Source organism: Chamaea fasciata, unplaced genomic scaffold (assembly GCF_029207755.1).
Source record: "Chamaea fasciata isolate MVZ Bird 193981 ecotype frontalis unplaced genomic scaffold, bChaFas1.0.hap1 SCAF_3, whole genome shotgun sequence".
NCBI lineage: Eukaryota > Metazoa > Chordata > Aves > Passeriformes > Sylviidae > Chamaea > Chamaea fasciata.
The window spans coordinates 87,766,117-87,778,896 of record NW_027094088.1 but is presented as its reverse complement, the minus strand read 5'-3'; the positions used below and the strand labels follow the sequence as shown (position 1 = coordinate 87,778,896).

Below are 12,780 nucleotides of genomic sequence, written 5' to 3'. Positions count from 1 at the left end.
GTAAATTCAATAGAGGTGATGTATAATATGATGTGTAAAAATTTTTGTGCACAGTTTGCACATTATCTAGAGTCAGGAATTTGAAGCCCTATTAATTCTGGATTCTTGATTTTCTTATATGCAGTGTTTTCAGTGTGCCACTTTTCACACTAATCAAATACTAAATCTGTGAATCTGAGAACCTGGAAAATTGATTTTCCCACAAACATTTTTAATGGAATCACCACAATACTGCCTAAACTAGAAGCAGAATGCTTTATGGTTTGAATATAACTTTTTCTAACTTTTTGTTGTGATTATTTTTCAATTGCCAGAATTTGCTATTACAACAATATTTCTGAGATAAAATCATGTTCTGAAGCAAACAAATTCGGAAGAGAGTACCTCATTTTAATCACTAGTAAAGAATTCCATATTTTAAAAATGCTTATTTAAAAAGAAAAACAGTTCAATACTATCATATACAATAAAATTTACGATTTTATATTTTGCTATGTCCTCATACATTATCATCATAAAATTTCCTGAAATCTTACAGATGTTTTGTTTAAAATTTAAATCATGATCACTTAATGCTGTCAGCTTAATGGAATGTGGCTTTGATTTCAAATCTCTCCTCCATACTACTTCCTATAATCTGAGGAATATAATTAAGAAATCTAAGAAATTAAATATGATAAATATGATAAAATGGGAATATATTTCTGATGCCAAGAGTGAGACACACCTTGTTCAATCAATTCAGTCTTGAAACAGATATCCTAACAAAACTGTAGATAAGAACAATTTAACATCTAATTTTCAAGAGCTAGAAGGCATTAAATTTTAGTTTTCTGTTCTGATTTAAGGAAAGCTAATGTAGGAGAAATGCAGGTTTTATTCAGAAAAAAAATTGTTTAGAATTTTTATATGGGTTTTCAGCCAAATTAATTCCTTCTACCAGAAAGGTCATTCTAGGTAAATGAATTTTCTGTCTGTTAATAATTAGTGCTAGGGAAAATGGAAATTAAATTTTCTCTTTTACTTATTTGACCTTCTTGTGAGAATATGATGCAACAAACAAATATCCAACAGCATTTTTGGCCATTATGGAACCATCTTTCATCCTTCTCAAGTATGACTTTTCTTAATAAGAATTACATTAAGTTTTCCAAGGATCATGAGGAACCTAAAAGAATGAACAATCTCTCTTCCAGAAAAAGAAAACAGCTCGGAAATAAATTTAAATTAATTATTTTCTTCTCCAAAATCAAATTTGAAGTAAGAAATAGAAAAACAAGAGATTCCGAAATGTGAATCTCTTTCATAAGTACCAAACTCCCACTATAATATCTAATCTCATTAAAAGAGCAGGACCCCAAAGAAATCTAGTCCCCAAACCACTCTTCCCAAATAATGGTGTGTTTAAGCATGAATCATCATCATCATCACAACAACATCAGTTTTTGGAGTTGTAAAATGTGAGCATCTTTGGTATTGAGAAATCTGCCTAAATAGAACCCCTTTAAAAGGAAGGAGGTTGTCTTCATACATATCAACACTACATAAGTGCATTTGTTGTAAATTCTGAAAAGGTGTGAGAATAAACAACTCCCATCTGGAAATTTTCTTCCTTTGAAAATCAACTAAGATGAAATTTAATCCCTTCCATTTATCTTTCTGCATAACCTGAATACGATGGAACTTAAAATATTAGTTCTAAACTTAATATGGATGTTAGTGATGCTAACTAGGATTTAGATTATTAAAAAAAAAAAACCAAACAAACAAACTGATGTTCAAAATAATATGCTGATCTGAGTCTCTTAGTCTACAAAACACATCTATAAAAAGTTTCTGGATATATAATCAATTCTGTTATTTCCGACTAACTGGTACCTTTCTTACCTAGGAACACCTACATCTAAAGCAGTAAGAGAAAATCCAGGAGGAATTCTAAAAATTGGCCTGCAATACTCTTGCTACTTTTGGAGAAATAATTCAGTGTTCCTTAATTTGAAAGTGGACACTTACTCATTCTAGGGTAACCATTCTATCTTTATGTCAAGAAACATAGAAAACAGATTTTGCAGGCTGGAAGCAGACTGCAGCTCTGTGCTTAAAATGAGAGAAAAGAATTAATAAAGGCATACAAGCTTATCTTTAGATTAATACCTTCAGCTGAAACCTGCCATAACACACAGTTTTTGCTTATAGGCACAAGCATGTGTTTTTGGCACCTGGCTGGGAAAGACTCACCAGGAGTAGCCTTTGAAATGAAGAAAAGAGATGTAAAAAATGTTGAAAATAAGATTTTAGTGTTTCCAAGGTCTCCGAAGTTTAAACCCCTTTTTATTCTCCAAAAAATTCACATTCATAATTACTCTTTCTACTGTTTAATTAATGTTCAGGATATATACTAAAAGGATGCAAAATTTGTTAATCCACTTCATCTGGTCTCCTCTGTATCTACATCATAAGATAGTCTATCACTTAACCAAGTTCAACCACAAAATTATCTTGGACTTACAAGCTCAACTAACCTTGAACTTATTTTGTAATTTTTCTTTTTCTAAAAGACATTCAAAATGTTATCAGAGGTACTTTAGAAAAGAGTTTGGATAGAAATTTTCATTTAGTGATCTGTTCTTAAAAGCTTAAGGGAGAATTGCAAGACTTCCCAGAATGCAGAAAATGAAATGCAAATTTCTGAATTAAAATATGTATTTTTCTATTTATAGCTAAAAAAGGTACTATTTAATGAGACCTACGTGTCTAGGAAGGTATCTCGTACATTGTCAGGAGATGAAAATTGCAAATTTAAATTCCTCATATATTTTTGTTGATTACAGCATACATGGCAGTCAAAATCTGAAGATAAGTGTCTCTATTGAAATTTATTGCTAATTGAGTTTGATTTTTCAGTCTTGATTAATTGATTAACATTAATGGACCCATCTGCTGCATCAATACATGGGTAATAACAACAGTAAGAATAATCACTGTGAGAATAGTTTGAGACACTGTAAACATGCTTGTTTGTGGCACCAATTAACTTTGAGATTGTACTCTACACTATAAAAGCTAAGCTTGTGTATGTTTAAATTTTTTGAGTCTTTATACAATTTAAAAGAAATGCATTAATCAACTGCTACTAGCGTAGCTGCTGACATAATTGTCAAGTCATTGGTGAGGTAATTTTCTGAGTTTACTTCCCACACACAGATGTATCTTCTTAATTAACACTAAGCTTGGTTTGCAACATCTGCCTCATATGATCAGGGGGCCACACAGAATATTAAGTGCTTCCAAGGTTAATCTTTCCATGACCATTTCAAACACATACAATGAGCTCTGAATTCCGCACAGCTAAGTGGCATCAAACCCCTAAATTTACTGAATAGTTGTCATTTTTCCCCCTCTGAAATGAACCAGGAATTCTATGTTAGTGTAAATTTAAAGTGCAGTAAAAAAGCTAGGAAACTCTAAAAAGTGCTTTTAAAAGGAGCAGAGCATGTACATAGGAGACTGTTTTGGTTTTTTATCTAATACATAATGACTACGTAAAGAATTAAAAATTTAGATTTCTAATGAAGCATCTCTCTGATGCAACATGTTTAAATACTCTTGAAAGCAAAGGTGTTTGTTCTATTGGGCAGGCTTTGTCTGGGATAGAATTAATATTGTACACAGTAGCTGGCTGGTGTGGGGCTGTGTTTTACGTTTGTGCTGAACACTGGGTTGATAACAGTCAAGGCCTTTGTGCTCCTCACCCCACCACAGCAGCACAGAGGCTGGGGCAGCACAAGGAGTTGAAAGGAGACACAGCCAGGAGACTTGACGCCAGCTGACCCAAATGATATCCCAGATCATATGGCATCATGCTCAGCGTATCAAGCAGGGGGTAGGAAAGACGCAGTGAGGCACATTTCAAGTTACGTTGTCTGCCTTCCCAAGTCACCATTACACATGCTGAAGCTCTGTTTTCTGTCACCATTGCCCTGCCTAGTCAATTTAGGTCTGTGTCTGGCCCTTGTTCCCCTCTCTGAGCTTGATCCTGATCCCCTGCCAGTGGACTGGTGTTGCAGTTCTGCCTCAGCATTTCACTATACCTGGGGATATACCCAATGTCCAAGGGCTGGGTCTGTCCTGATGCCCTGTCTGGTGCCAAGCCCTGCCCTGACAGGCCCCAAGGGAGCACCTGATATAATCAGTGACCAGAGCACAGGGTCAGCTGCATCCTGATGTTTTGTGTCTGAAAACTAGGTACATTCTAATCCTTGTCTTCTTCTACTAAAATTACAAATTTTTTTCTCTTTCAAATGAATTTTTTTTTTTGCATAATCATTGTCATTAATAGGCTGAAGACTACAGTAGTATTTCTGTACTCTGACGATAAGAAAAGGCAAGTAACTTTCTTTTGAGAACAAATGTAAAAAATGTTTCTTAAAAAACACACTTGTCCATACTCAGCAATATGCATTGATGAACTCATCTTCCTTAAAAAACATAGTAGAGATATTTGCTGTGTAATACTTCATGGTCTCTCAGAAGCAAACCCAGCAATTAGCTGCCAAGCACCTGAAGAATAAAATGAAATTGAATTTTTTTTTCTTTTTTCCACTAAGCAGAGTAATTGAAACACCTGGCAAAAATCCTGCTATGACATCAGATAGTGCCCTCACCACTCATGTGAATCCCATCAGGTCCCATGTCCAGTTGATTTAAAAGTCCCCTAATCTGATTCTTGTCCACCAAGTGTAAATCTTCCTTGCTTCAGACTTTCTCCTACAGGAGATGAATAGAATTTCTGGAGCCCAGTTATCAATAAAGACTAAGGCAAAGAAAGCCCTTCAGTCTTTCCTGAATCCTTTGTCATCAGAATTTTTCCCCATTCAGCAGCAAGCCTATATTTTCCTAGGTCTTCCTTTTGCTGCTGGTATCCTTGTATAAGCTTTTGTTTTTGCTCTGCACATCTCTGCCAAATCAAACTCCAGATGGGCTTAGGCTTGTTCCATATCTAAGTAGTGGGATTTTTTTTCTGTCCTCTGCCCAGATCACCTGGCCATGCTTCTATCTCTTGTATAACTCCTTTTAATGTTTGAGTTTTGTCAGAAGCATGTTATTAATCTATTCAGTCTTGATGACAGTTGGTTTCCTGCTTATTAGGATGAATCATTCTTGGGTTTGGAGGAGGTGATCCCTGAAAATCAGTTGGCTGTTGTAAAAAATCATGAAAACTCTGCTACTGCCCTGCCACTGCTCCCTGTTTTGCACATGCTCAGTCTTCCATGACGCCTCTGGACAGAAGAGAAGTGACCTATTTCAAAACAAATGCATTTCTGAAAAGGGCCTAGGCCAGCAGTTGGAAAGCAGAAAGGCAGGAAACAAATCCAATGCTCATGAATTATTCAGAACACAAATTCAAATGAAACAGCATTCCATAATGGCAGCTGATAGACCAAGCAGTAGAATGGCAGAGATACAATAAAGACCAACAGAGAAAAAGCAGATTCATTACTCTGAAGTACTCTCTCAGTTTAACCAGACTGCTAGGTAAATTGTGTGTTTTCATAAAACCGCCTTGCTTTCATTTGTGCTCTAGTCAAACAAGACAATCAGAGTCCTTTTTGGTATTTGTGTGTTCACAGCAATCAAGAGAGACAGAGAAGTCCTTCAGAAATTTGTTCAAGATCTCCTCAATCTAAGAAAAAGAGTGGACCAGAACATCAAAAGAACTTTAGACTGTTCTGTTCAGCATTTGCCTTGAAGTGAAGTACAATTTTATAAAAATTTGGCAGCTACTTCACAAATTCCATCATTTCTAACCAGAAATGTGTTTCTAAATGCTGAGTTCCTTAGATAAGGATCAGGTTGTTTAGGCTTAAAAAGTTACTGTGCTCCTACTGAACCATCATTCAACTGAACCATCATCCTCTGTTCTTTTACCTCATGTCTCTTTCAGACTCCATTTCCTCTTTCAGCATGATGCACCTTAACTTTCAAAGGTTCTTTGACAGTACCTTTTCACATATGCTGAAGGTGAACAAGAAAGCCATTGGTTAGTGTTATCATAGCATGATGATGAACATTTCCACCCAGGAACACACCATGCAGATGTGTGAGGGTACATGACTGAGTAAGATACGGAGCTGTTAGGCAAAAGAATGACGTCTTCTGTGCCTTTGGCTCAAACTGTCTATACAAAAGTTCAGATTTAGTCTTGTAGCAGTACTGATCTGATTGGTTGCAAAGGAATTCTGGCTTTAACAAAATATATATCCTGTGTGGACAATGTCATTATATTTTATATCACTTTTCATGCAAGCAAATAAAGTATAACATCTCTCTGGTTGGCATGAAGGTGTCGCATTTTCTGTTTTAAATTATGAAGACAAAAGACTGGTGATTATTTTGTTACAGAGAAAATAATAGTAGTTTTTCATCAAGAATGAATGATAAAATGGGCAAAGAAATACCTCTTACCTAGTGCAGGTCCCACCATTGTGACATGGATGATAATCACATATTGGAACATTGCAGTTCTCAACATTCCTTCCTTCACGAGCCTCGTCTATGATGAACAACTCTTTGTGGTTAACTTGAAAATCCCTAATGCATCCTTTATAGCCATGTATCTGGCCAGCACATCGATGAACCTCCTCATGAACCGGAACCTTTCCAAGGAAGATTGATCCAAAGGTGATCTGCAGAAACAAGAGACTCGTCAGAAAAAATGTGATTTGTGATGTTATTGTAAAAAATGAAAGAATACTTGATACTTATAAAGGAAATAATCATTACTTGAAGTTGGCCAAAAACTTTGATAATTTCTGAAGTGATTCTTTTTAAAAATGTTATTCGTTATTTTTTTAAATAATCCTTATAAAGAGGATGGTTTAATATGCTTCCATATTTTCAAATATGTAGGACGACATACATCCCATGAAACACAAATTGGAATTCCCAGCCTTAATCACAGTTAACGTGGTAAGTTTTTTACATAGATGCCCTCATCCTATATGATGGGTTGTACATTCATGGCTGAAGTTTGCTGCAGGAACACAGGAGAAGCTGTAGATGAGGACATTTTCTTTAGGACCTGAGACCTACGGGACCCCAAGATAAGGGGAATACAAACAAGAGATTTTAGGTTTTTTTTACGAATGACAGAAAACAGACTGCTATACTGAAGCCCCAGGGGGAAAAATAAAAGAATTTTTCAAATTTTCAAAAGCCTATAACATCTTTATTAAGGTGCAAAGAAACAACCACAACTTGTTCACACAGGGTCTTAAAAAAATCATATTAATGCTCATTATGGAAATTTCTCTGTTGCCTGACCTAGGATTCAAGACCTTAATCATCACATATAAAGAATCTGTGACTCATTTAACACTCTGAATTCCACTACTCAAGCTAATTTCTGACTTTCTGGAATTCTGACATGGGACTTCATCATTCCAAAGTTAATTTGCTAAGTGCTTGCCAATTCTTAGGAATTAAAACAAAACAAAAAAAATCATAGTTGTATCACACAGTGATGAATCTATTTGTACAATACCCTTAGTCCAGAAAGAGGGTGACACCTGGCCCATTCAAGTCAAGCGGGAATAAACCAATGGAATCAGAAATATATCACACCATATGTCAAACATGTGAGGGGGTAATTTATAGTGAAGAGGCCCTTCACTATCATATTCAGACACCTGTAAAGAAGTAGAAATAGGAGGAAAACACCCCATTGATTTAGCTGGAATTCACACATCCCTGTGATTTTTGTTTTGCTGTTTCCAGTATTGCTTTTGTCAGTCCTGGAGCTATGTTGCTGACAATTTCAAGTGAAATTGGGTGATACAATGAATGTGAATGCTGCCAGAGATTCTTCTACTTAGTGTCTTTCATTCTGAAGGGAAAAACAAAAACACCTACTTCTTTTAGAGCGTGGATAAAATTAAATCAGATTTTTCATGTCAAATAAATTCAAAGACATTGGCTCTGCACTTGTTGAATTCATTTCAGATCACTTGACTTTATCCCTTTTCAAACAAAACTATGACACACTGCAGTGATAGACAAGATTTGTAAGTCATGTTTGCAGACATTTTCTCTCTGCTTGTGAATCTCTTTCAAGAATTAAGCAAAGCATTGGACTGCATTATAAAGTGTCTGTGATTAAGAACAGCATTTTTAACATTCTGCTTGCAATACAACCTCCTTTATTATTTGGCTTATTTTACAAAAGCAGTAACCTTGGGGGCAGATCCAGTGTATCACAGAACAATTTCAGTAGGCTTTTCTCAGTTTCTAGCATCACTGGATTTTGTCATAATGTATCTGATGTTCAAGCTCATGTCACTACACCTTTCTATAAAGGCCTGTTCTGAATTTAACTGACTTAACCAGAATGTATTTTAAGGAGGCACAAAGAAACAATTCCTGTAAGTCTTGTTAATAACTTAGCAATAACTTAATAAAAAGCTTAATATAGTGTTATATCAATATCTTATCAATTATATAAATTATATCAACAATTTATGTAATACTCATGTTTAAATTTTCAAATACTAATTTGAAAATATCCTTCTTCACTTTGAGTCTGAGTGGTAAAAAGGATTATCTTGGGCAATAGTGGGAAGATATTCATTAGTTCTCTTAGAGGTAAGAATTTTTTTCTTTCCTTGATTGTGAACTTTGTAAATAGAGATTCTGGGAGATTAGGAACAGATCTGGAAAGTGTAATAGTCATGAAGATTTGACATTCATACTACATACCATGCAAGGGAAGAAATTCTGTTACAAACCAGCAGTGCATACCGGGAGATGCACATCAAGATTAGCATCTCTACAGATAACTGGTCTGTCTTCAAGTGAACAAACTTATAAAACAATCTGTCAATCACAGTTCAAATTCTTGTCTAAAAACATTTTAAATGTTTCATGCAGAAATAATCTTGCGATGAGAGAATGCATAAAAAAGACAGGCAATAAAATGAAGACAAAGAATAAATGAAAAATTCAAGATTTGGGAAAGCTGGCCTCCTGTCCATTCAGAACGAGTCTTATGATACCAGTTTCAAAATGGAGACATATTTTTACACTAATATTCAGAAGCAAAGACCTAGCAAAAATACTGACACCAGATTAAATCACTGATGATTCATAACTGTCCTCCACTAGGCAGCATGGCTTGCAACTAAAAAGTAACTAGGATTACTGCTTAATAATATCTGATTTTTTTTTCTAATAATCCCTTGGCCTTAGGTACATGACAGACTGTTAATATACATTTTTTTAACTCTCATAACAGCCATGTTCTTTTTATGGACTTTGTACAGCAGGAGTAGAAGCTTCAGAGTCAAATAAAACTAAGTAATTAATGGATATGTTGTGGTTGCTCAAGGTGAAAAGACCAATTAGAAAGAAACTAAGTACATATAATGATATCTGAAGAGGAATTACATTTACTCCTTTAGAAGAAAGAGTATACCCATTCTCCTTCAAAAATAACTGTAGTGCATATGCTGATGAAATATTCAAAGCAAAAAGGTCTTTTTTGATGTTCTGCAGACTCACCTGAGATACTCGATGTGAGAAAGAAAGTCTGTGCTGTACAGAAGGATTTCCATCTGCAGCCACTTCAATCATGCAGTAACCTTCAGGACTGCCCACAGGCAACGTGTAGCTGTAAGGAAACAGAGGATCCCATTGCTATTTATTCTGTTGGTCACGGAGTGTTCAAACTGCACACAGCTAAGTTAAGGTGAAAGGGATGTTCATCCTTCCATACAAGATGAAAATATTTGGAGACTGCTAATTCCAGTTTCATGGCTATTGAATTACCCGGGAGAAAAAAGATGTTTCATCTACTAATGTCCCTCTTCTGTTTGCTTTCTTACCCTTCTTGACCAGTGTTTGAAATATATACAGAGAAAAGATAAAAAAAATCTTTAAATATTTAAGTGGGTATTGATAGATTTTAAGTGCTAACTGTGGTTGACATACAGTCTCCCTAGTATAGAGGATTGTTGGACAAGTGACATCAATGTTGAATGATGCTGAACAGCCTGGGTTGAAATTTCCTTTTCCTGACCTACCGAGGGAACAGAAATGGAATAAGAAATGAAAGTCTGCATGCCTCTGAGAAGAAAAATTACACTGCGATGCAGTTATCACCACTTGTAAAGTGTGTTAGTGCAAACTCTGGTATTGAGCCTCAGAGATAAAGAAGAATGTAAGGTCAAGGGAACTTGTGAAGTAAATTCTAGTGAATGTTCAATAAAACACAGAGAATTCTTCAGTTTCTTTCTGTGATGAGATCTGATAAAATGCTATTAATATTATGAGCAATAAAAATTCAATTAAAATGATTTTCAAAACCACTGGTTTTATATTTAGAAAGGAAATTTAAATAAACATTATCACAGCAAATGCAGAATGGGACAATAATAGTTGAAAGATTCTTAAAAACTGACTTCTTCTATTTCTGTACAAACACATTCCAATTCAAATTTCATGTGCTGTAAAAAGAGAACATGATTGGGAAGCATGTTAAAATTTACTGACTACATGTGCTCTGTGCAGGAAACTCTGCTCAGCCAAGTCACCATAATTAGGTTTCCAGGGTATGGCTTCTAACAACAACATTACATTTTTAATGTAATATTTCATAAATGTTACACAAGCAACTTTAAAAATATTTCTGAAAAAAATAGTGTATTTATATGGACTCTCAAATTTTCCATTTCTTTCAGCTGAATAAATGGTAAAGGACAGTATAGGAATTTCATAAATTGTTTTTTGTTGGGATAGATGAATTTTTATGTTAGGCCATACACATATGAAAGAAATAAAATATTTTAAAGCCCACTAAAATCTGTACACTAGAAGCATAAAATACTAGTCACAGAAGTTACTTCAGCATTGGCAAGGACAAATTTACTCCTGGAGAAAACACATCAAGATGTACCAGCCTCAAATAGTACCCTTTTATATATCACCGCCTGGTTGGTTGTATGCAGCTGCCATGACATGATTTATTCCAGGTTATGTCTTGAACTTTGTGTCTCTGCTTCTGTGTTTAAAATCTTACTATTTCATCATTCTGTCTGTAGATTCATTATGAAATTTAAAATCTCAGTTTTCACCTCTGAAGTTGCTGGGAACATTGCATTGACATAAATGGATATAGTATTGAGCCCCTAATGAATATTTATAAATTCACTGCAGTGCAATGATTTCTGAGTGAGGAGCACAAAACCAGTGCACTTAAAACTCATCTTATAGCCAGTACATCCACATCAGTAGCTAACGCTCATATATTAATAAATCCCACCTTTCCAATGGTTATATCACTGCTGGTTCACAGCTAAATCAGTCAATACTAATTCATTGACTTTTCACTGTACTCCGATGCATGGGGCTGAAATGTGCTAAATTATTTCCACCTTGCAAGTATGCAACACTTTTCTTGTTTTTCAGTCTTTCTTTAAAAGTCTGAGATATTTGAACGGCATTTCCTATTATCACCTTCTGAAATGGGATCTAGACCCCTAGACTATTCAAGTGAGTTTGAAAAATGTTCATTTTCATTTCTAATTTTAGGTTAAAAAGAATCATGTTGTTAAGGCATTTTGAACTGCATTCTTTCTTGAAAAGTCTAAAGAAGTTAGCATAATATTTTGATTTCAATTACAGGGAGCCACAAGCTGTGCTTGCTTTTTGAAGACCATCTGATTTGCACAATTTCTTTATAAATTATGAATTCAGTAAACAGAAGTTTCTCCTTAATAAACAATAGGGATATTGACAGATAGTTGGTGATCTCCTTTGTACTTGAAATAAGGACAATTTTGGAGAAAATACTTCCACTATTGTGTTTTCCAACCAATTCTTGAAATGCAAAATATTCTTTGAATTTGAATTATTATTCCTACTTATATTTCAGCTGCTGGGAATTATCTCAGTAAATCAGAGTGTAGAAAAAAACTTTCTCAGATAACATAAAATCAGCTTGGGGGAAATAAACTCATAGCCTTTCCCTGATGCTTTCTACTCTGTAGTAGAGACCTAACATACTCATAGAAAAACCTACCCTCTGCCCCTACCTTGTCCCCGCTTTTCGGAAAGATTTCTGAAGTCTGCATGTTCCTTTTTGTAAATAGCCTCTTATATCACATATTACAATGGTCTAGCCCACAAAGAACAAAAGTTTAAGTGAAGTGGCAAAATTAATTAAGAAGAATGCTCATCTAATGAAAAAGAAAAGAACAATGAGGTCTGTGTCAGTGTGACTGACCATCTACAAGCAATTAGCCATCCATTCAGCATTGTAAACTTCCATCCCAAATGCCTGGTGTACACACATGCTCACTGTTTTGTACACATAATTTCTATTGTTTTGATCCTTTACTAGAGGAAAAAAGTGGAAGATTAAACACAGATGCAACTAAAATAAGCCTTAAATACTGCTTGATACTGACAAGTTCTCTACTTCAGGTATCTTTATTTAGACAAGCCCAAGTGTCATAAATTCATTTAGATAATAACACAGTCATCCCTACTGAGGTAGGGATGGTAATCCATTCTACCTTTAAGTAAATATGTAAGAAAAAAAAAGAAAAAAAATCTAAATAAAACACTTCAGTATCCATAAACAGCAGCCTATTATACAGTGATTTTGATCATTATATCTTAAATTCACAAAGGACATGGAGGTGTTTTGCTGTTTTTTAATATGCAGCAATGAAATCTCAAAGAGCAGAACAGATTTGTTTGATGTCAGCCAATAGATTAGTGACT

General features: G+C 34.9%; 1 protein-coding gene across 1 annotated transcript in view; it reads right to left on the bottom strand.

The window, feature by feature from the left end:
• The window catches only part of EYS (eyes shut homolog), a 742,046-nt gene that overhangs the window by 96,148 nt on the left and 633,118 nt on the right, over window positions 1-12,780 (bottom strand). The window contains exons 39-40 of the mRNA XM_066180316.1: window positions 9,556-9,664; window positions 6,466-6,686 (exon numbers count right to left, since the gene is read on the bottom strand). Of these exons, the coding sequence (XP_066036413.1) occupies window positions 6,466-6,686; window positions 9,556-9,664 (330 nt within the window). The remainder of the gene's footprint in view (window positions 1-6,465; window positions 6,687-9,555; window positions 9,665-12,780) is intronic.